This window comes from Rhinopithecus roxellana, chromosome 8 (genome assembly GCF_007565055.1).
Source record: "Rhinopithecus roxellana isolate Shanxi Qingling chromosome 8, ASM756505v1, whole genome shotgun sequence".
Taxonomy (NCBI): Eukaryota; Metazoa; Chordata; class Mammalia; order Primates; family Cercopithecidae; genus Rhinopithecus; species Rhinopithecus roxellana.
In genome coordinates this window covers 45,933,851-45,957,928 of record NC_044556.1, presented here as the reverse complement: position 1 = coordinate 45,957,928, position 24,078 = coordinate 45,933,851, and the positions used below count along the sequence as shown (strand labels likewise).

The 24,078-nt window shown below is 42.3% G+C and overlaps 1 protein-coding gene across 6 annotated transcripts in view; it reads right to left on the bottom strand.

Moving 5' to 3' along the window:
• Positions 1-21,650, bottom strand: part of POGZ (pogo transposable element derived with ZNF domain) — a 58,511-nt gene extending 36,861 nt beyond the window's left edge. For 2 of the 6 annotated variants that reach the window (XM_030937225.1, XM_030937227.1), the window contains exons 1-3: positions 21,310-21,650; positions 4,690-4,814; positions 3,534-3,692 (exon numbers count right to left, since the gene is read on the bottom strand). In XM_030937225.1, the coding sequence (XP_030793085.1) occupies positions 3,534-3,692; positions 4,690-4,813 (283 nt within the window). In that variant the 5' untranslated portion in view covers position 4,814; positions 21,310-21,650. Of the gene's footprint in view, positions 1-3,533; positions 3,693-4,689; positions 4,815-4,913; positions 5,104-15,910; positions 16,845-21,309 lie in introns of those variants that run through there. The other 4 variants (XM_030937226.1, XM_010387158.2, XM_030937229.1 and 1 more) reach the window with 4 other exon arrangements.
• Positions 21,651-24,078: the final 2,428 nt, after the last annotated feature.

Below are 24,078 nucleotides of genomic sequence, written 5' to 3'. Positions count from 1 at the left end.
CTTAGCTAGGCATGGTGGTGCATGCCTGTAATCACAACTACTCAGGAGTCTGAGGCAAGAGAATTACCTGAACCCAGGAAGTGGAGGTTGCAGTGGGCCGAGATCATGCCACTGTACTCCAGCCTGATTGACAAAGGGAGACTCCGTCTCAAAAAAACAAAAAACGAAAAACAGGAGTATCTGATGAAAAAAGTTACAGAACTGTATGTATTTTTTATATACATATATAAAGTGAGATAAATTAGACAACTGCAATTAATTTAGGCTTATCTATGGATGAATTTTTTTGGAATATACAAGACTGTGGTTACCAGTCTATACCCACTGTCTTCTTTTTTTCATGAACATGGGTTATGGGTTAACATTTTAATTTAAATATTAGAGGCTTTTGAAGTAAATAAAGTCAATTTATACTTTTTAGAAAAAATTAGTACACTGGCCATAGGCAGGCTCAAGAATCAAGGGTACATTCAAGGAGTCAAGGAGACCAGGTCATCTCAGCATGTCATACGATGATGCTCAGCTGGCCTGGCATGGTGGCTCACTCACAACTGTAATCCTAGCACTTTGGGAGGCCGAGGAGGGAGGACCGCTTGAGCTTGGGAGTTTGAGACCAGCCCAGGCAACATGGTGAAACCCTGTCTCTACAAAATTTATAAAAGTTAGCCAGGCATGGTGGCATGTGCCTGTAGTCCTAGTTACTTGCAGGGCTGAGGTGGGAGGACTGCTGAGCCAGGGAGGCTGAGGCTGCAGTGAGCTGTGTTCACGTCACTGCACTCCAGCCTGGGTGACAAAGCGAGATCCTGTTTCGGGGGGGAAAAAAAGCACAGCCATCTCAGTATGGGCCTTGGAACCTTGGGATCAAAGAAAAGGTTAGGTAAGCTGGTTGCTAACAGAACTTTAACAGTTTAAGAGACACACAGGACTAGTCCTGTGGTAGTGGGTTATCAGAACTTATAAACATTAGTGTCACTAAAGTTGGTATACAACTCCCCCACTGCTAAATTTGACTGGCTTAAAAAAAAAAAAAAAGAAATACACAGGAAAGCAATATAATACAGTAGAAATCCCGAAAGCTTTGAAGTCCAGAGAATTCAAATCCAGTTTAGTTACTTAGCAACTATTAAGTTATTACTTATAACTAAAGCAAATTATTTAGAAGCTCTAGGCCTCAGTTTCCACATCTATAAAATAATATGAATCTTTACATAAATGGTTCCCCATCTTTATATACACAATGGTCCCCATTTATAAGGTTTTTAGAAGTCTAAAGATTTCCCATAAAATAATCATATTTTCAGTACCCAAATACTGAAAACCTTTGGAAATCATGGAGGTTTTAAAGTTTGATAATACCTAAAGTTGGTAACAACATGGGGAAAGAGCTATTGGTGGGCACTTATTTAGAGCAATCTATTAGGATAACATGACAACGTCTATCAAATTATAAACACCTGATCCAGCAAATCTCACCTCTAAGACTTTATATTGCAGATACGTTTTACACAGTGGGCAAAGACACATGCCTAAGAACGTTAACCACAGCATCATTTGTAATCACAAAGGATGGCGACCCGAACAAATGTTCGACAACAGGGGAATGCATATATAAATGGTTATATCCCCAAATTAAAAACCATACACTCTTGGGGCCGGGCGCGGTGGCTCAAGCCTGTAATCCCAGCACTTTGGGAGGCCGAGACGGGTGGATCACGAGGTCAGGAGATCGAGACCATCCTGGCGAACACAGTGAAACCCCATCTCTACTAAAAAATACAAAAAACTAGCCAGGTGAGGTGGCGGGCGCCTGTAGTCCCAGCTACTTGGGAAGCTGAGGCAGAAGAATGGCGTAAACCTGGGAGGCGGAGTTTGCAGTGAGCTGAGATCCGGCCACTGCACTCCAGCCTGGGCAACAGAGCGAGACTCCGTCTCAAAAAAAAAAAAAAATAAAATAAAATAAAATAAAAACCATACACTCGTGTAACAGCAATATAAACTGATATAACATTTCTAGATGGCCAATCCAGGAACAATACTGATCACAACTCTTAAAAACTGTGATGATCTTTAAGCCAACAGTTTGTTTCAGAAATATATTCGCAGAACTAATTAACGATGCGAGAAAAGATGCAGAGATAGGAATGTTCACTGAAGCTCCTTAAAACAGCAATATACCCTCTTACAACCCATTGTTAATAAGTTAATCAAATAATGGGAAATAGTCATCAAAAATGTTACAGATGACTATTTATTAAAATAAGATACTCACTATTAAGGGGAAAAGGCAGGCAGAGTAATGTACAACTTGTATAATCTTTTTTTGTAAAAAGAAAATCACCTGGCCGGGTGCGGTGGTTCAAGCCTGTAATCCCAGCACTTTGGGAGGCCGAGACGGGCGGATCACGAGGTCAGGAGATCGAGACCATCCTGGCTAACACAGTGAAACCCTGTCTCTACTAAAAAAAATACAAAAAACTAGCCAGGCGAGGTGGTGGGCGCCTGTAGTCCCAGCTACTCGGGAGGCTGAGGCAGGAGAATGGCGTAAACCCGGGAGGCGGAGCTTGCAGTGAGCTGAGATCCGGCCACTGCACTCCAGCCTGGGCGACAGAGCGAGACTCCGTCTCAATTAAAAAAAAAAAAAAAAAAAGAAAGAAAATCACTACATATAACATATAGATGTATATAAAAACAAATATTGTACAGAATAAAAGTAACCACCAGTTATCTTCAGGTGGTGGGATTATGGTTAAACATTTTTTTTCTTCCTTTTGAATTTTTTTTTTACTTTATAGTTTTTCTACAAAGCATGTATTATTTCTGTAGTACTAAAGCTGTTTTAGTTTTAAAGGAAATAAAATAATTTAAAAATGAAGTCCCTTGCAGCAATGCAATGACTCTATGAAAGTGCCTACCTTCAGTTATGAATCTTGAGATATAACTGGTCAACTCATCTTCGGAGTGTTAGAAACAGACATCAGAAATTAAATAGAAACCAGTACTATATAGCCTTTCTAGTAAAAAAAACAAAAACAAAAACAAAACACTAAAAACGCTAGTCTTTCACCATTTCTTTCATGTAGACAACAACCCTATCCTATCTTCCACACTCAGGAACCAATAAGCAAATGAATCTGCCAGAGAAAATACAGAACTGCCCTGGGAAAATTCTTACCAAACTAATGGAATTTTTGTAATTAAAGAAACAAAAACAACCAACCAAACAAACAAAAAAAGCCCCAGATCTCTTTAACAGTTAGGAATTTTGGGTTGACATTTTCTCTCCTAGAAATTATCAGTAGCAAGAATCTACTGCTCTCTCACTTGAAACACCAGTTATCGAGTCAGCACTAACTTAGAAGGAATAGCACCATCTACAGAAATCACTTCCATATCAGAGAATCATTACTAAATTCATTTTCCAACTAGTAGAACCACATCTGTACCTAACTAAACAGGCATGGCTGCCCCTGAGACCTTTTTTATTCTTTCACCCCTCTAGCCCAGGATTATTATTTCCCAATAATCCCACTTACCATTGTTGTTGGCAATTAGTGTGACAAGAGTCTTCTTTGTACTGTCGCTGTTCTGTGCCCCGCTGCTACTAACGGTGGTGGATGTAGAGAGGTGCCCAGCAACAGAAGCATGGGCAGCGATGGGCACTGGAGCCGAGACTGGCTGCTGGCTCACAGAAACTGTGGGGAAGGGGAGGCACAGTCACTTGGAGACAGGGACAGATGACACTAAAGGATACTGCTCTAACCTTCCCTTTCCATCTTGTTGTGGATCTCTATAGCCAAAAAGTTTCCTGTTTCATAAATCCAACTGTTCATGTGATTTCTCCTCCTACTTAACCCTTAGTCCACCATTTAAACACAAACCCTTCTTCTTTGTCTCACATCTCCTGGTTAATTAGGTTACATCACTGAGCCCACTGAACTGGGATTTTAATACTTTGCTTACATAACACTAGCAAACCTCTACGACTCAAAGGTTTATTATTACCACTAGTGGTATTCATAACCATGCACATTAAGCCATCCAAAAAGACCTTGAACTGTGCCCTATTTCAGCCTAAACCAATGCCATCTTCAGGTCTCAAAACAGGAAAGATAAAAATAAAGAGCAACTGGTACAATTAGGGGAGCAAAAGAACTACCACTCATTTTCTGCATTCAGGGCAATCTAGAATTTGACTCAGCAGTATCACCTTTATGAAAGAAAAGCTAACAAGCCTAAATTTGTAAACTGTCCATGAAGGCACACAAGGCAATTTCTACTCTGCTCACAAAGGAAACCAAGTTCAAGTAAAAGAAAACAAAACAAAACAAAAAAGACTATGGGAACCTATTTTTGACTGGGTACATAAATGAGCACTGACACACACACACCATCACTTTGAATTCTTGTTCATACATCTTTTAGTAAGAAGACTGCTAGATATTTGATAAACACTGGTTAATCCAACCTTCCGATGTTTTCAATGAAATAAATATATAATTTCTAGCTATATGGATGAGGAAACTGAGGTTTTCACAGACTACAGCATGGGAAAAAAGGTAGCACCGGTGAGTGCCACAATGAGGTCTCCCTGGACTCTTAAAAGTCCTTTTTCATCTCACACTTTGTTAACCAAAATACCATTCAATTTAATTAATTTAAATCATCTAAGATCAGAAGAGCTTTTGTTACCTGTGGTAGTTTTATCCACTGAATTATAATCTTCAACTACAGAGTCCTCAATGACATCACTGATTTTCTGCCACGGCTCCAACTCCTCCTCCTCACATTCCATGAACAGGTCGGTGTCTGCCATGCTACAAGAAAAACATTCAAATAAGATATGGGCCTAAGAATAGGAGATACTGCTTTATACAAAATATGAAATCAGAACTTTGACTCCTTTGGCAACCTACCTCCTTGGGCTCCTTTATCATATCCTCTAGCCTTTCTCCATTTCCAAGGGTTCAGAATTACAACTTTTATTCTTGAATATTAGAATCCATTGCACAGCAAATTATTTAATAATTAGGGCTACAGGCCAGGCATGGTGGCTCCGCCTGTAATCCCAGCACTTTGGGAAGCCGAGGCTTCCACCTGAGGCTGGGAGTTACAGAACCAGACTGGCCAACATGGCAAAACCCTGTCTCTACTCAAAATACAAAAATTAGCCAGGCGTGGCAGTGCGCGCCTGTAATTCCAGCTACTTGGGAGGCTGAGGCACGAGAATCGTTTGAATCCAGGAGGCGGACGTTGCAGGGAGTTGAGATCACAGCACTGCACTCCAGCCTGGGGGACGGAGTGAGACTCCGTCTCAAAAAAAAAAATAGGATTATAAAAGTTTAGGCCAGGCACAGTGGCTCACGCTTGTAATCCCAGCATCTTGGGAGGCTGAGGCGGGTGGATCACGGGGTCAGGAGTTCAAGACCAGCCTGGCCAAGATGGTGAAGCCCCATCTCGACTAAAAATATAAAAATTAGCCGGGCGTGCCGGCAGGCGCCTGTAATCCCAGCTACTTGGGAGGCTGAAGCAGAAGAACTGCTTGAACCCTGGGCGGCAGAGGTTGCAATGAGCCAAGATCGCACCACTGCACTCCAGCCTGGGCAATAGAGACTCTGTCTCAAAAACAACAACAACAACAACAACAACAACAACAACAACAACAACGTTTAATGTGTAATACCCAGGGCCAGGGTCAGGATGAGGACAGTGAGGTGAGTCAAGCAAGTGCAGGATTGGATTCAGTCTTTATTTAAAATAGATGTTTTGTTCATTATGGATTGTTCTGCATTAACACTGATCTTTTAAAAATGATGCATTAAAATGCATTTATTATGATTACTGAACCTCTCTGTACTCCTTTAAATTTTGCACCAAAGATGAGAACCTCACTTGTCATACTCTAGTCCCAGTCCTACTACTACCTTGTACATCTAGTCTAGGAAATTCTGGAGGCTATTCCACTGTGATTTTAGAGTCAATCCTTAATTTGAAAACACTGCCTAAATTACATGTTACTTTAAAAAATTAAAGTCTGAGCTGGGTGCAGTCGCTCAAGCCTGTAATTCCAGCACTTTGGGAGGCCGAGGTGGGCGGATCACCTGAGGTCGGGAGTTCTAGACCAGCCTGACCATCATGGAGAAACCCTGCCTCTACTAAAAATACAAAATGAGCCGGGAATGGTGGCACATGCCTGCAATCCCAGCTACTCAGGAGGCTGAGGTTGGAGAATCGCTTGAACATTGGAAGTGGAGGTTGCAATGAGCCACAATTCATGCCATTGCACTCCAGCCTGGGCAACAAGAGCGAAATTCCGTCTCAAAAATAAATAAATAAATAAATAAATAAATAAATAAATAAATAAATAAACAAATAAAGTCTGTATCTCTGCAATGCAAATGAAGAGTTATTGCTATTCTACCCTCGAGTAACAGTTTACTAAGGGTCAGTTTCCTTGTGTTGGAAAGCGAGTACTATTGTTGTTCAATGTTCAAACACAGCCTTTACTGCAAAAGCTCTAAGTGTCCTTAGAGACTTAGTAATTCTGCTGCTACATCCATAAGCAAAAACCAAAACCAACCAACCAACCTAACCATTCTGTTTACTGAATATAATTAGTTAGGGCCATTCAACTTGACAGTAGCAGTTTGCAAAATGCCCAACAGATGGCATTGTTACCCTTGAAAATTAAAAATATCTTGCAATGCCCCAGTGATTTAGCTACAGCCAGGGGGAGTTTGGGTTTTAATGAGTAAAGTGTTTAACTGGATTCTAACTGGTCTTTCATCTTCTATTTTAATTATTTGTCTTTCTAAACCATGAAGCGGGTGAGGAAAGAAAAAGATCTAAGAGATCAACTTAAATTCTCTTATTTTCAGGCTTAATTATATGAAGACAATACTAGCCAGAAACTGAAAAAAAAAAATCAAATCCATATCACAGGTATTCTCTGAGACAAAGACAACACATGCCTTTATTTTCCAGTCTAATTCCACCACAAAATATATTTTAAACAATTTTTTCCTTAAATACTTACTTTTATTCCATTGTTATTTGCTGTGTAACTTTCTGACAGCTTAGAGTCAACAGATAATTAATGCACAAATATCCAACACCCAGCAGAATGAATATAAACTGTGGATAATAACCTCTGCCGATGTTTTTCAAGGACCTACTTTTGTCCTGACAAAAGTAGAGTTTGACAAGCAAACTCTCCACACATATGAAAACTTTGCTTTGGAATACGAAGAGCTATCAGAATACAAATTGTGGTTTTCAATGTCATGCCTGTGGTTATTTTAGTAGCATATCCAAAAGGGTGTACTTTTATCTTAAGTATTCGTAATACCTTAAGAGTTTCAGTTCTTTATTTTATAAAGCAATGCATTTTAATAAGAATATTGAAATTTCTTCCATTTGATCTTGAGAGAAATGGAAAGAACTCCAGCTTGGGTAACATAGCAAGACTCCATCTCTACAAAATTTTTAAAAAAATTAGCCAGGTGTGTGGCACACACCAGTGGTCCCAGCTACTTGGGAAGACGAGGTAGGAGGATTGCTTGAGGCCAGGAGTTCGAGGTTACAGTGAGCTCAAGGTTACAGTAACTGCAGTGGTGCCATTGTACTCCAGCTTGGGCTGGAGAGCAATAAGCCATCCCTACAAAATAAAAAAATGAAAAACAAATGGAATAACCAAAAAGGGTAGATCTGAAAAGATGGCAAAGAAAGATGTTTATGTTCTAACTACTTTTTAATCAAGTGAGAAAAATATGTCTTCTCCTTAGGTATGCGTACTGCCAAGATATCCAATGTAAATTAAAAGACTCAAAATGAAAAGAAAATCCAACTTGGCCGGACACGGTGGCTCACACATGTAATCGCAACACTTTGGGATGCCAAGAAGGATCATTTGACGTCAGGAGTTCCAGACCAGCCTGGCCAACATGGTGAACTGAAACCCCACCTCTACTAACAATACAAAAAGTAGCCGGACGTGGTGGCACATGCCTGTAATCCCAGCAACTCGGGAAGCTGAGGCAGGAGAATCGCTTGAACCCAGGAGGCAGAGGTTGCAGTGAGCCAAGATCGCGCCACTGCACTCCAGCCTGGGCAACAGAAGCCAGACTCCGTCTCAAAAAAAAAAAAGAAAAGAAAAGAAAAAAAAGGAAATCCAACTTATGGGGAAATATTTTCATGTTTTTTTTAACAACACAGAAGATGGAGTTAGCTAATAAGGTTTGTCAACTCAGAAAATATTAGGTCTGCTGATTGAACGTATTTCACAAACGTACCCACAAAGCATCTCTGAAAGACACTGAAGCCAAGTTTTTCAAAACTGTCCTTGATTCTGACCTACACTTTGCTATCTCAGGATGTGATCAATTCCTTTCACTTTCAGCATCTATAACTCAGGGTCAAAAACATGATACAACAGAGATACAGCAACCTAATGTAAATACTCAGCAAACCAAAAATAGAAAATGCAAATTTAGATCCTTCTTCTAGTTTTCTAGTTATTAAAAGGAAACCTTTACTAACATAATAAAATGCAGTATTTAATATTTCTATCAAGATTCTCAGGAAACACCCCAATTCTCTGTGGTCTTTCAAGTGATCCATGGCATACAATCTCCTTTCAACTTTTTTTTTTTTTTTTAAAGCCCCAATCAGGGCAAGGACAGCCTTTCAACTATTTTTGAACAAAGAGCACAGGAATTACTAAATATGCAGTGTTAACATGTACATTCAGATTCTGAAAATGTGCCCCCCACCAAAAAAAAAAAATAGATCTTCCAAAACTATCATTCCACACATTTAACCTCCTTCTATACCAAATCTTTCCCATAAGGGAAAAAACAAAACAAAACAAAACAAAACAAAACAAAAAACCACAATGCATTTATTCCCCCTCTTCCCTAATTTCTTGCTATGAAGGACTGGATACTTATCACACTAAAAAAAAATTATGTTGAAATGTAATCCTTAATTAAGGGGCATTTTAATTTCTCATTTTTTATTTCAAAACTGCCAAATAGAAATGCGAATTTCAGGTATTAAAGGCCAGCCCATAGTGAATACAGTGCTACATCAAGAAGAAAACGGCCAGGCACGGTGGCTCATGCCTGTAATCCCAACACTTTGGGAGGCCGAGGCAGGGGGATCACCTGAGGTCAAGAGTTCGAGACTAGCCTGGCCAACATAGTGAAACCCCATCTCTACTAAAAATACAAAAATTAGCCAGGTGTGGTGGCACATGCCTGTAATCCCAGCTACTCAGGAGGCTGAGGTAGGAGAATCGCTTGAACCCGTGAGGAGGAGGTTGCAGAGAGCTGAGATCGTGCCACTGCGCTCTAGCCTGGGCGACAGAGCGAGACTCCATCTCAAAAAAAAAAAAAAAGAAATAAAAAAAGGAAAACTTAGATGGGCAGTAAATTTGGGACTCATACTGCAACCAAGTGAAGAGGCAAATTTTCATACTACAACTATGAGTCTCTGAATCAAGACTGTAGTGGTTCCTTTTCTGCTATTTTTAATGAGATACAAATTTTAATTGAATACAAAAGTTTAGTCACATACGTATCTGTCACTCAGTTTCAAAAACTATCAACTCAAAATGGATTCCTTCATTTATGCCCCCACTTCCCCATATTATTTTGAAGCAAATCTCTAAAACATCATATTCACAAATATTTTGGTATGTAGCTCTGAAAGATAAGGACTTTAAAAGATTATAGTTTAAAAAAATTGTATGGCCAGGTGTAGTGGCTCAAGCCTGTAATCCCAGCACTTTGGGAGGCTAAGAGGGGCAGATCACATGAGGCGAGGAATTTGAGACCAACTAGGCTAACACAGTGAAACCCTGTCTCTATTAAAAATACAAAAATCAGCCAGGTGTGTAATCCCAGCTACTCAGGAGGCTGAGACAGGAGAACTGCTTGAACCCAGGAGGCGGAGGTTGCAGTGAACCGAGATTGCGCTACTGCACTCCAGCTTGAACAGCAGAGCAAGACTCCATCTTAAAAACAAAAAAATTGTATTACCATTACATGCCTAAAAAATTGATAATCCCTTAATATCAAATATCTAGTCACCATCCAAATTTCTTTTTCTTTTTTTTTTTTTTTGTGAGATGCGGTCTCATCCAGGCTGGAGTACAGTGGCACAATCTCAGCTCACTGCAACCTCTGCCTCCCAGGCTCAAGCAATCCTCCCACCTCAACCTCTTGAGTAGCTCTAGGGACACAGAGCTAACTAACTTTTGGGATAGCCAAGAGCCACCATGTCTGGCTAATTTTTTGTATTTTTTTGTAGAGAGGGGGTCTTACCATGTTGCCCAGGCTGGTCTCAAACTCCTAGACTCAAGCAACCCACCTGCCTCAAATTCCCAAAGTGCTGGGATTACAGGGATAAGCCACTGTGCCCAGCCTTTGATATGTGTTGATCCATGCAGTTACCTTTACAGATACTCATCGTGTCCTATTTTGGCCAGTGGGAATGTCTTCAGTTGGCTGCTGAGTCCTTATGACACACCCTAGTATCGTTTGATAAAATCTTTGCTGACAGTAAAGATGTGTCAGCTCATCTCATACATTTCCTGTCCCAGACCTAGAACCAGCCATTTCTTCAAGGAATGATACTGGTGGGGAATGAGTTTCCAAGACCACAATAAAAGGCTAGGGTCATTCTTGCTCATTTTAAATAAAAAATTACCTCCATACGAATCCCCAACTATTAGCTATCTTCAACTTTGCTCTTGTATCATCTGATGGAAACATTTCACATCCACAAATACATTTCTTAGAAACTTAAAGAAAATTCTTCCTCCTGAAATTTTTACTTGAAATGTTTCAGTCTTATATTTATTAAACTACTCATTATTTCCCCTCTTATCCTATCCTATGTATTCCCCGAACAAGAGACTTAGATCATCAGGAGAATTTATATGTAGTTAAGAAATTCTGGCTAGGTGTGGTGGCTCACATCTGTAATCCTAGCACTTCGGGAGGCTGAGGCGAGAGGATCACCTGAGTTCAGGAGTTTGAGACAGGCTTGTGCAACATAGAGACACCCTGTCTCTATTAAAATTTTTAAAAACTTATTTTAAAAAGATAAATTTTAAGAAGAATATAATCAAACGATCAAAGATTAGCAAAGAGGACACATTTAGTTTAACCAAGCCTTTTAGCAAGTAACTTTTCAAGACTATCTTTTCTTAGGCTGAGGTGGCAGAACTGCTTGAGCCCTAATTGTTTGAGCCCAGATGTTCGAGACTAGCCTGGGCAATTTGGTGAAATCCCATCTCTACAAAAAATAGAAAAATTAGCAGGGTGTTGGTGGCATGCACCTCTGTAGTCCCAGCTACTCAACAGGCTGAGGTGGGAGAATCTCTTGAGTCCAGGAGGCGGAGGCTGAAGTGAGCTGTGTTCGAGCCACTGCACTCCAACCCAGGCAACAGAACAAGACCCTGTTCTCAAAAACAGACAAGCTAACAAAACACACAAGCAAATAAACAAAATTATCTTTCCTTGAACAAAGGATATAGACAGATCATGTCAAACATTTCACACAAAACTCTCAACTATTCCTAAGCTAATAGAGATCTTTTTCAAGCAAATGAATGCAGGGGGCAGCAGAAGGGGAAAACAGAGATTTAGATACAGCAGAAAGTCTACACCTTTACTTTCAAAACAAGAGCTCATTTCTAACCTTCTATAAAATTTCCAGTAGCACTGAAAGAGTTCATCATATTCCAGAGTTCTCCAACATATATCAGGCACAGCCCAAGCTACGCACTACATCTGCAGAAGGGATTCATTCAACAGCTGTACCTAGCTTACATAAAGGGAAACCTAGTTCACAAAAGACATAAATAAATAAGGAATCTTCATAGGTGACAATGAATTTTACCAGAGGTCAAGTTTGCCCCCCCAGAGGGCATTTGGCAATGTCTAGACATTTTTGGTAGTCACAATCGGGGTGGGGATGAGGAGAGGTGTTACTGACCTATCTAGTGGGTAGTGGCCAGGAGTGCTACAAAACATCCTACAATCCATAGGATAGCCTGGAGAGCATCTGTCCCTAAATGTCAATAATGCCAAGACTGAAAATCACTGATCAAACTGAATACATGTTCTGAAAACGAGCGCAATTAAAAAAAAATCATCCCACATTCTATACATAAAGAACTATCGTTTCTTTTTAAAAATATTTGTCCTCTCAGGCCAGGCATGGTGGCTCACGCCTGTAATCCCAGCACTTTGGGAGGCCGAGGTGGGCAGATCACGAGGTCAGGAGATCAAGATCATCCTGGCCAACACAGGGAAACCCCATCTCTATTAAAAATACAAAAAATTAGCCACGCGTGGTGGTGGGCGCCTATAATACCACCTACTCAGAAGGCTGAGGCAGGACAACGGCGTGAACCTGGGAGGTGGAGCTTGCAGATTGCGACACTGCACTCCAGCCCGGGTGACAGTGCAAGACTCCATCTCAAAAACTCTGCAACAGAGCAGAACAAGGTTTTTATGAATTATTCAAATGGTTATATCATATGTTAAAAATTGTTAATAAAACCCATATATACCTCGTTTGCTTCATCCTGTAATTACCTACCTGTGAAACTTGATTTTTTTTTTTTTTGAGATGGAATCTTGCTCTGTTGCCCAGGTTGGAGTGCAGTGGCGTGATCTCGACTCACTGCAACCTCCGTCTACCGGGTACAAGTAATTCCCGTTTCAGCCTCCCAAGTAGCTGGGACTACAGGTGCCTGCCACCAACGCCAGCTAGTTTTTGTATTTTTAGTAGAGACGAGTTTTCACCATATTGGCTAGGCTGGTCTCTAACTCCTGACCTCAGGTGATCCACACGCCTCGGCCTCCCCAAAGTGCTGGGATTACAGGCATGAGCCACTGCACCCAGCCAGAAACTTGACTTTATCTTCATATTCATCCGACAACTTTTAGGCCACTCTTGTTCTTACCCAAGTACATATTTTCTCCTAATAAAACAAGAGCATCATGATGTTCACCCTGTAAAATTATGGTTTTATGGTTGTTTGCCACTATCCATATTGGCTGGTGAATAATTTTTGTGAAAATAATTTTCAGGTTCTTTTGTCTAATCCCCAGTTTTAAGTTTAAATTAAAAATTTTTTTTTTGAAACAGGGTCTTTGTTGCCTGGGCTGTAGTGCAGTGGCGCAATCTCAACTCACTGCAGCCTCGACCTCCTGGGCTCAAGCAATCCTCCTGTCTCGGCCTCCCAAGTAGCTGGGACTACAGGAATGTGCTAACCATGCCTGGTTAATTTTTGTATTTTCTATAGAGTTTTGTCATATTGCCCAGGCTGGTCTTGAACTTCTGGACTCAAGGGATCTGCTTGCCTTGGCCTCCCAAAGTGCTGGGTTTTACAGGCATGAGCAATCACGCCCAGCCTTCCCAGTTCTAAATTTTTTCTAGTTGTGGCCCCTTTACAATTCCTCTACAGGTTACTTTTGCTACGTATAAACTCTTCTTGCTTCTTCAACTTCCAAATCATTTTTGCAGAGAGCAGTGAATCAAAGTGACAAAATGGAAACCTATTTCTATATTCTTCCTTAAAAATCTTATTTATGGTTGAACTTAAAAGTTACAGTAGCTCTGTATCTCAAAAGCCAAAGGTTATGATCGTAATATGTTTAAATAGAAAAACATTAGCCAAGCCTGGTGCCGTGGCTCATGCCTGTAATCCCAGCACTTTGGGAGGCCGAGGTGGGTAGATCACTTGAGGTCAGGAGTTTGAAACCAGCCTGGCCAACATGGTGAAACCCCGTCTCTACTATTAAAAAAAAAAAAAAAAAAATTAGCCAGGTGTGGTGGCACATGCCTGTAATCCCAGCTACTCAGGAGGCTGAGGCAGGAGAGTCAGTTGAACCTGGAGGTGGAGGTTGTGGTGAGCCAAGATCGCACCACTGTACTCCAACCTGGGCAACAGAGCGAGACTCTGTCTCAAAGGAAACAAAAGAAAAACATTAGCCAACGAACTACTGACTAATAATTCACATTACTTATCAGTTGTTTTGTTTATGGCATCTTTTGGCAAACAAATAAGAAAAGCCAAAAACAATGTATGAAGTATTACTGACAATAATATTTAACCTGAATCAAATCAATGATTTATTTATTTTAATTAATTTTATTTTTTTAATTTTTTGAGAAGGAGTTTCACTCTTGTTGCCCAGGCTGGAGTGCAATGGTGCGATCTCAGCTCACTGCAACCTTCATCTCCTGGGTTCAAGCGATTCTCTTGCCTTAGCCTCCCAAGGAGCTGTAATTACAGGCATGTGTCACCATGCCTGGCTAATTACATATTTTTAGTAGAGATGGTGTTTCATCATGTTGGTTGCGCTGGTCTTGAACCTCAGGTGATCCACCCGCCTCAGCCTCCCAAAGTGCTGGGATCATAGGTGTGAGGCACCGCACCCGGCTCAAATCCATTATTTAAATTTAACTTTCCGTTTACAAGAAATACATCGGCCGGGCGCGGTGGCTCAAGCCTGTAATCCCAGCACTTTGGGAGGCCGAGATGGGCGGATCACGAGGTCAGGAGATTGAGACCATCCTGGCTAACACGGTGAAACCCCGTCTCTACTAAAAATACAAAAAAACTAGCCGGGTGAGGTGGCGGGCGCCTGTAGTCCCAGCTACTCCGGAGGCTGAGGCAGGAGAATGGCGTAAACTCGCGGGCAGAGCTTGCAGTGAGCTGAGATCTGGCCACTGCACTCCAGCCCAGGCGACAGAGCAAGACTCCGTCTCACAAAAAAAAAAAAAAAAAAAAAAAAAAAAAACAAAGAAATACAGCAATAAAAGAACAAATTAAGTATCACCACAAATAAATAATGAGATAAATCCAGAAGGTGGGACATTCTAGAAGGAAATAATCGAATGCAGAATATGGAACATTCTATAAAACTAATATAGTCTCTTCAAAAATGTCGATGTTCAGCTGGGCGCTAACATTGACACCCAGCCACCACGTTGGTCAGGCTGGTCTTGAACTCCTGACCTCGTATCCACCCGCCTTGGCTTCCCAAAGTGCTTCGACTACAGTTGCGAGTCACCGTGCCCAGCCTCTTTCCCCTTTTCACATGTGTGAAATTTTCTTAATAAAAACTGAGGTGGGGTAGGAGGGGGTGGTACTACCTACTCATATCTTAGCTGTGATATTTTGTACTGGTCCATTCTGCCATACCTCTTTGGTATTTACTAAATAACTGGTATCCTTGTTGGCTGAATTTCTTGATTTATTCCCACGATCAATTTTCACATAACTTGTATATATACATTTCTTTTTTATTTTTATGCAGGCATTTTCACTTAATATACATTTCTTAAGACACAGAAAAATAGTTAAATAAGAAATAACAAATTAAGATGGATTATGTAGGCTACCAAGGAAGTACATTACTTTCTTCTATTAATCCATTATTTGACATCTTGGTAACCTAGGTGGTTTCTCTATTTTGTAGTAATTGTAACACGATTTTTGTGCACTCAATAGGTTTTACTTAACACTGCAGGCTCACACAGAACTATTAGCAATACTCAGTCTCTTGTCTCATCCTTCAATCCATAATATGGGAGTACCAGATAAATACCCTCCCGGGGGGGAAGGGGATTATTTCTTAAATGCTGGCGAATATGGTAGTCTACTTTATACTAAGGCCCTATATAATGAGCTAGTCAATAAAGTCTATATAATTGTAAAGGCAAGCTACAAACAGACCTTTGAAAACAATGTACTATTTAAAAGCAGCAAAAAGAATCCTGCAGATACACCTGCCTACTTTTAAGGTATTTAAAGGCCAGCAACTGTTGCCTATCTTCATCTCAAAGAAAATCAGAAAAAGATCTGTTTTCTACAACTCTCCTAACATACTTGGTTCTTGAAGCTCTGAATTCCTTTGTCTTGTTCTTTCATAGCTGTAAAGCCCAGAAACGAAGAACGAAGAATCCAGAAATGAAGAATTTGGTATCTAACATTTTCAATTTACTGCCAGTACACACCTGCCCAAAAATCAACATAAAAAGAACATTTGGAACAGGAAAAATATTTTATAGAAAACAAACATTTTAAGAACACCACTTTCTTGTTCCAGGGTGAAAAATAAACGACGATAATCCTCAACATAACTGGTAATTATGTTTTCAAGTTACCTCAATTTTTGGCTCTAAAAAGGACTAATACCAGAAAACCTATAGGGCTGAATACTTAATATGTGTATAAAACTAATTATAGTTAAACATGTAATAAGCTTTTATTTATTCCATCTTTTGCACAGCCCATTTTGTCCCTCACAACATCTAACTGTTGTAGTACCTCACATATAAGAATCATATGGGTTTTAAGTAGTCTTAATAACCTAAAATTTCCAAACTCAAAATACTTTCTTCTTGTCTGGTAGCCAATCCTGTATCAAGAAACACTCAAATATTTAGTTCTGTGCTCTTACTAAAACAAGTAAAGTAAGCAACGAGTTCTCTTTTCTAAAGGGGTCAATATTCAGGAGTCCCTTTCCCAAGAAAAATATCTAGTACGATGGAAAGCTTTTCTTCGATGACAGTTGTGTGTTGCCTAAATTCCATTTTTATGCTTTCAATTTCTTTTAATTCTGCTAAAACCTAGCAATAGGGTAGTGTCTCTCTTCTGCTTTCCTCCCCTTCATTACATATAAAAGTATGTTTTTCAGTTGGGCACGGTGGCTTACGCCTGTAATCCTAGCACTTTGGGAGGCCAAGGCGGGTGGATCAAGAGGTCAGGAGTTTGAGACCAGCCTGGCCAACATGGTGAAACCTCATCTCTGGAAAAATACAAAAATTACCCGGGTGTGATGGCGTGTGCCTCCTGTAATCCCAGCTACTCAGGAAGCTGAAGGAAGAGAATCACTTTAACCCGGGAGGCGCAGGGTGCACTGAGCCGAGATTGAGCCATTACACTCCAGCCTGGGTAATGGAGCGAGACTCCATCTCAAAAAAAAAAAAGAAAAGAAAAGTTCTGTGGATATGGCTTCTTATCACCAACAAGAATACCAAGGAATCTATCAGAATGTTACCATACTGATATCATGACAAAGGCATTAACCAGCTCTAGGATTTGTAATCAATCAGCTCTAAAGTTTGTATTTTACAGATAAGGTCAAAACAGTGGTTTAGAAAGACTAAGTAACTTCCTCAAGGCTACAGTTTGTAAATATCCCAGTTCGTATTCAAAGTAAGCTTCTTTTTGCTTTAGAACTCTTCCCCAGGTCACTGCCTCTTCCACCAGCTTCAACTATTTATAAATTCTCCCAAAGTTCCCCAGGGGAGTTAGATTTGAATTATTTAAAGAGCAGAAACACAGGACTGACCGAATTATTCTCATTTTTTTGACCCTTAAAATTATTGAAGACGCCAAAGATCTTTTATGTGAAATTTATCTTTCCACATTTACCACATTCAAAATGTTAAAATATTTATTAATATATTTTAAAACGAGCCCATTACAAGTTAACATAAACAACATTTCAACAAAAATTACCTTCCCTCCAAAAAGTGAGAAAAGTAACACTTTTTTTTTGCGTTTTGCAAATCTCTTTTATGTCTAACTTAATAAAAGATGGTTGGATTCTCACAGTTACTTCTGCAATCAGTCTGTTGCTATATGTCATTTTGGTTAAGTATATAATGAAAATCTAGTCGGAAAAGGAAGAAGTATTTTAATAACCTTTTCAGATAACTGTGGATATTGGTAAACACTAAAACTCTGAACAAATGGTAGTTTCTTTTTTTTTTAAATGAATAGAGACAGGGTCTCACTATGTTGACCAGGCTCAACTCAAACTATCCTTCCACCTAAGCCTTCCAAAGTGCTGGGATTACAGGAGTGAGCCAAACTACTATGCTAGGCCAAATAGTAGTTTCTTAAAGGATAGTAACATTTTGGAACCTGAAACCATATCAATCCACTTTTTTACTGTTAAAATCCATTGCTATATCTGGTATTTTCAAAGGCTCTTTTACTTTTGCTTGATTTTGCAACATCACGCGTTGGTCATCTGCAAAATACAGATTTACTAAGTTATGCCCATCTTCCAAACGACATTTTCATTACACAACATTTTTAAATATTACAGTCCTTAACCACTGATATCATAAGGGAAATTTTTTAAGTACTAGGAAGCTGTCAAACTCCAGCTGTCAACTTTTTAAAAATTCTAATTTTCACCCAAATTTTATCACTGGTAATAAATACTGTCAATTGTTTTCCTAAAAGTGACAAGCTCACTTCATTTTCAAGAAATACCTGCCAAATACTAAGTGTGAAAAACCACAGTTTGCCAGTCGTTCTTTCAAGTAAAAATGGTACTCCATGATATAAGCCACTCACAACCCAATCCCACAAATGCTTTTCCCTCATGACAACAATCACACCTCCGTAGGCAGCATAAATGCTTTATCCATGTTTATTTCATCTCAAATTCTTAAAAATTAAAAAGACAGGCCCGGTGCGGTGGCTCAACCTGTAATCCCAGCACTTTGGGAGGCCGAGGCGAGCGGATCACAAGGTCAGGAGATCGAGACCACGGTGAAACCTCGTCTCTACTAAAAATACAAAAAAAATTAGCCGGGCGCGGTGGCGGGCGCCTGTAGTCCCAGCTACTCAGGAGGCTGAGGCAGGAGAATGGCGTGATCCCGGGAGGCGGAGCTTGCAGCGAGCCGAGATTGTGCCACTGCACTCCAGCCTGGCTGACAGAGCGAGACTCCCTCTCAAAAAAATAAAAAATAAAAAAATAAAAAAATAAAAAGACAAGTAGTCAAAAGCTAAGATTTAATAATAACAGGCGGGGCACGGTGGCTCAAGCCTGTAATCCCAGCACTTCGGGAGGCCGACGCGGGTGGATCTCCTGACGTCGAGTTCGAGACCAGTCTGGCCAAAATGGTGAAACACCATCTCTATCAAAAATACAACCCGGGAGGCATACAACCCGGGAGGCAGAGATTGCAGTGAGCCGAGATAGTGCCACTGCACTCCACCCTGGGCGACAGAGCAAAACTCCATCTCAAAAAGATAAACATACAATAATAAATTTTACTGCTTCAAGGGCATTCTCAAGCAGTTTGGTGCCACTGACTTGCTTTGTGCTAAGGTACCGTCAGTAGTTTTACCCAGCACTGCTTTTGAACCATCAGTGTATCAGTGAAAATAATAAATAGCATCATACTATTATTTTGAAAATAGTTATGACCTTGAGGCTCCCCTGAAAGGGTAAGAGGAGATCCCCACAGGTCATCTGTCCACACTTTGAGAACTGCTTTCCTGTATTATACCACTACTTCAAGATGGGAGTGGAAACTCTAAATCACGTTCGTCCCAAGAATCCATTCTGTTACCTCCTTAGTTTGAGATACACCAACACAGCTCTGGAAAAGGGAAGGAAATCAAGGGCACAAGGTGTCATTTGTTTCAACATCTTGAACACTTTTATGTTAGACCAGTAATTCTCAATGTAGTAGTCACATTAATCAGTCTCAGCCGCAGGACTGCTCATTTAAAAATGTAGCGATGACAACCCCCCTCTGCTCCATTCGAATAAATTTGGGGATGAGGCTCCCCCAAATTGTACGCTTAACAATCTTCGAGTTACTTTTTATGCACCCCGAAGTTGAGAACGATTGTGCTAACAGGTCGAAGTCAGAGTTCAAGCTCTCAGACCCTGAGCAATGGTGTCTCGAAATTAATCGTTTGCCAAGGAGCAGCCCTCCCTGCCCCCTCCGTTTCCCTTTCCTCTAGTTGGGTAAATGCCTACAAAAGTAAAATCCCGGCCGGGAGCCGTGGCTCACGCCTGTAATCCCAGCACTTTGGGAGGCCAAGGCGGGCGGAGCACCTGAGGTCAGGCGTTCAAGACCGGCCTGGTCAACGTGGTAAAACCCGTCTCGACAAAAAATACAAAAATTAGCGGGGCGTGGTGGCACATGCCTGTAATCCCAGCTACTAGAAAGGCTAAGGCAGGAGAATCACTGGAACCCGGGAGGCGGAGGTTGCAGTGAGCAGAGATCGTGCCACTTGCACACCAGCCTGGGCGACAAGAGTGAAACTTAGTCTCAAAAAAAAAAAAAAAAGTAAAACCCCATTTCTGTGGAGTTTTGAGCTGCGGTGAGAGGTGTCCACGGGCTTGGAGGGACGGGCTACACCGCCTGCATCAAGACAGCGGCTGCTCTGAGATAGTCCAACTGCATCTTAATTTCCATTTTGAAAATGAGACTGGCCACCAAATGACTCTGAGGACTCATCAGCACTACCTTTTTCTGAACTAAGAATGTCCAAGACAAGTGCTACTAGCAGTTTGAGAGAATCCCACATCTGGAGAAGGAAATCAGAACACGCAGAAAGAGGGAAAGCAAGTAGATTAATGACAGTAGTCCTTTGCAAAAGCTGCCAAGAATCTAAAGAAAATAGTCCCCGAGATAAACATGGCGCCCACCGCGGCAGGACATAATCACCAGAAAATAGAGATTCCCCGCCCCATCCCATTTTATAAATCACGGCGCCATCCCTAAAGAAATTTGGGGGCCGAGGGAGGAGAGTTCGTAAACTAGCTGCAGTGCACTAAGGGTTAGGATGTACTATTAGACCAAGAAGAGATTACATAACAAGGCATTGGCTCAGCAATCACTCATTTTCCTCCTCCCGCTCAAAACGAGCGCCCCACTCCTTCTCCGAGCGGGGACGGGGCGGGGAGGGCCGCGCACCCCCACCCCCAGGGGCCGCTCCGCCGCCGCCCGCCCCCGCCGCCGCACGGCCTCGCCCCCTCCTCCCGCAGCGCTCCGCCGTCTCGCCGCCGCCCGCGCCCCCGCCCCTTCCCCAGCGGGCCACCGCCCGCGCCCGCGCCGCCCACTCCTCCGAGACGCCTCGCGCCGGGCGTGCGTGTGGACGTCGGGCTGTGTGCGGGGCCGTGGGGCGCGAGTGCGCGCGCGCGCGCCGCGACGGGCGCCGGGGGCGGGGGTGGCCGGCCAGCCGGCAGGCAGGGGCCTCCGCCGCCGGCCCTTCGCGCGGCTCCCGCGGCCCGGAGCGCATGCACACACACTCGCGCTCGCGCACCGCGGCCGCCCCTGCCGCGGGCCGCGCCGCCACTCGCGGTGGGCGGGGGCGCGCGCCGCCGGCCCCCCGCCCCCACCCCCGCGCGTACCGGCCCCATCCCCCTCTCATTGTCTCGCCTCGGAACACCTCGCCCAGCGAAAAGATAACGGAACCCCCGGGAGCAGGGGGTGGGGAGAGAGAAGGCTCGCTCGCTCACTCACCTCCCGTGGTCGTCGCCGCCGGTAGTCTGACCCGAGAAAGGCGCCGTCGCCTTAAAGGGACCTTACACCCGGCGCCAGAAGGGGGTGGGAGCAGGGAGGGGACAGGGGCTTGGGGGGAGACGAAGAAGAGGTAACCGTTGAAAGCTCGTCTCCCCAAGGGTGAAAGGAAGCCTCCCTCGGGTTCGAGTGATTTGGGGTGGATTTTTTTCCCGAGGGGGGCGGGGGGGCCCCGAGGGAGGGGGGTGGGGGGGCCAAGGAATGCGGCTCCGTGTACGGGAGCTGGCGCGGGGGAGAGAGACGCCGACTCCCCCCACCGACCCTCTCGCCCCGCGGAGGGATACGGCTCGTCACTTCCGCCCTCCCCTTTTTCACGGCCTCCCAATTGGTCGGAGCGTGCTGCACGTCATGGGCTCATCCAAACCCCTGCCCGGGCTTCTTTTCTAGTCAAGTTTGGCTGGGCCTGCAAATAAATAAATAAAGGAAAATATTTTTTATAATGAAAAAAGAATAATTAGTTTCAGAAGCTATATCTGAATTTTGGTGAGAAAAATGAGACTCCCAAAGAAAATATTCCCCAATTTACTTGCCTAGAATTTCCAAGGAAGTGTTGGGAGGCTCCCCCACTTTCCACTCAAGGCTTAGACCCAGTCAAGAGGGGAAGTTCATGATACAGGCCAGGTGGTGAGGCCCAGTGGCACCAACAACTGTCATTGGAACAAAGAACAAAATGGCACTCACTCTTTCTCAAGAGACACTCGGCCCAAGTAGCCTTGTGGCTGTGGCCTTGTTTAAGTGAAGAAATTTTAAAAGCCATTTTGATCCTCAAGCCCTTCTAGATCCTGGAAAGAAGTGGCACACGATTGTTAAAGCGATTATTGTGATGGAAACTGCTTTGCTTCCATTGTGACTAGATTCAGCAGAGATCCCCAGTTCTAAGAAACCACACACATTCCACATACTTAGGCTTTTTGCTGCAATCAAGGCTGAGATGGGTTGGCTCAAAGAAATTGGTTGGTCCACTCAAACGACCATCCACCTGTTTATTCTTCCCCAAACAAAAACTACCTCTTCTCAGGTAGCTGAGAAATTTTGTCCTTTGTTGCTTTCTGAGATTATAAAAATGTAATATTTTCCTTGAATATTTGAAAATGTTTGCTATTTAAGCAATACACAAATGTTTGCTTCAAACCAAGTACTTGGTGCAGAAAGGGGAAATCCAGAATTATGTTTATTCATTCTCTTTATATACACACTCCATTCGAACCACCAGACTGTGAAAATAGGCAGTGGAAGTAGGCATTCCAAATTGTATGCACCTGCCCGTGCACACACACATACACACGCTGCCACCACCCAGCTTCATTACATTTCATACCAAAACCATGTGAGTGATTTCCACTAGTGTGGGATGCTTAGGAAGGACTTCATTAGTTGACTGAGAAGAATCCCTATCCTTCTGAAAATACTTCTGAAGACTTTCCAGACCTGATCTGGAGAAGCAAGCCCATGTTAAGATTATGGGATCAATCACCAAAAGACTACATGAAACTCAAATCCTATTTTATGCTGTCGTGTAATTACTTTAATTCATTATATATATCTACATTATGTATATTACGTTACGTATTATTAACCTTTGAAAAATTCCAACATATTTTCCCATGCTCTGTCAATTTATTCTCTCAGCCAATGAGATCTAGCGCAGACTATGCCATATACCGTTGACCAATAACCATTAGCATGCTTTATTGAAAATGGATCATGCATCCATTCATTGATTCAATAAATATTTATTGGGGGCTGGGCATGGTGGCTCACACCTGTAATCCCAACACTTTGGAAGGCCAAGGGAGGAGGATCACAGCAGTCTGAGGCCAGCCTGGGCAACTTAGCAACATCCCATCTCTACAAAAAAAAATTTTTGTTTTGAAACAGTCTTGCTCTGTCGCCCAGGCTGGAGTGCAGTGGTGAGATCTCGGCTCACTGCAACCTCCGCCTTCTGGGTTCAAACAATTCTCCTGCCTCACTCAGCCTCCCAAGTAGCTGGGACTACAGGTGTGTGCCATGATGCCTGGCTAATTTTTTGTATTTTTAGTAGAGATGGGGTTTCACCATGCAGGCTGGTCTCGAACTCCTGACTTCGTGATCCGCCCACCTCGGCCTCCCAAAGCGCTGGGATTAGAGGCGTGAGCCACTGTGCCCAGCTCAAAATTTTATTTTAATTAGCTGGTTGTGGTATTCCTATATACTTGGAAGACTTGGGAGGATCACTTGAGGCCAGGAGTTTGAGACTGCAGTGAGCTATGATGACACTACTGCACTCCATCCTGGGAGGGACAGAGCAAGATCCTGTCTCAAAAAAAAAAAAAAAAAAAAAAAAAAAAAACAATTACTGAGTACATGTGCTAGGCACTGTTTTAAGTGCTGGGAATACAGCAGCTGCAACAACAACAAATCCCTTAATTTGTGGGATTTACACTCTAGAGGGAAAGAGACATAAAATATACATATAAACAAATTGTTCTATTATATATTGTTAAATAACAAATGACCCCGAACTGAGTGGCTTGAAACAACAATTTCATTATCTCGCATGGCTCTGGGAGGTAATTAGGCTCAGCTAAACAGTTCTCACTTGGAGTCTCGTGTGCAGTGGCTAGGGCTGAAGTAATCTCAAAAGCTTCCTTACATGTCTGGAAGTTGAGATTGACTGTTGGCTTGGACTGCAGCTGGGGTTGTTGGCAGAACATTTACAAGTGGCTTCTCCAT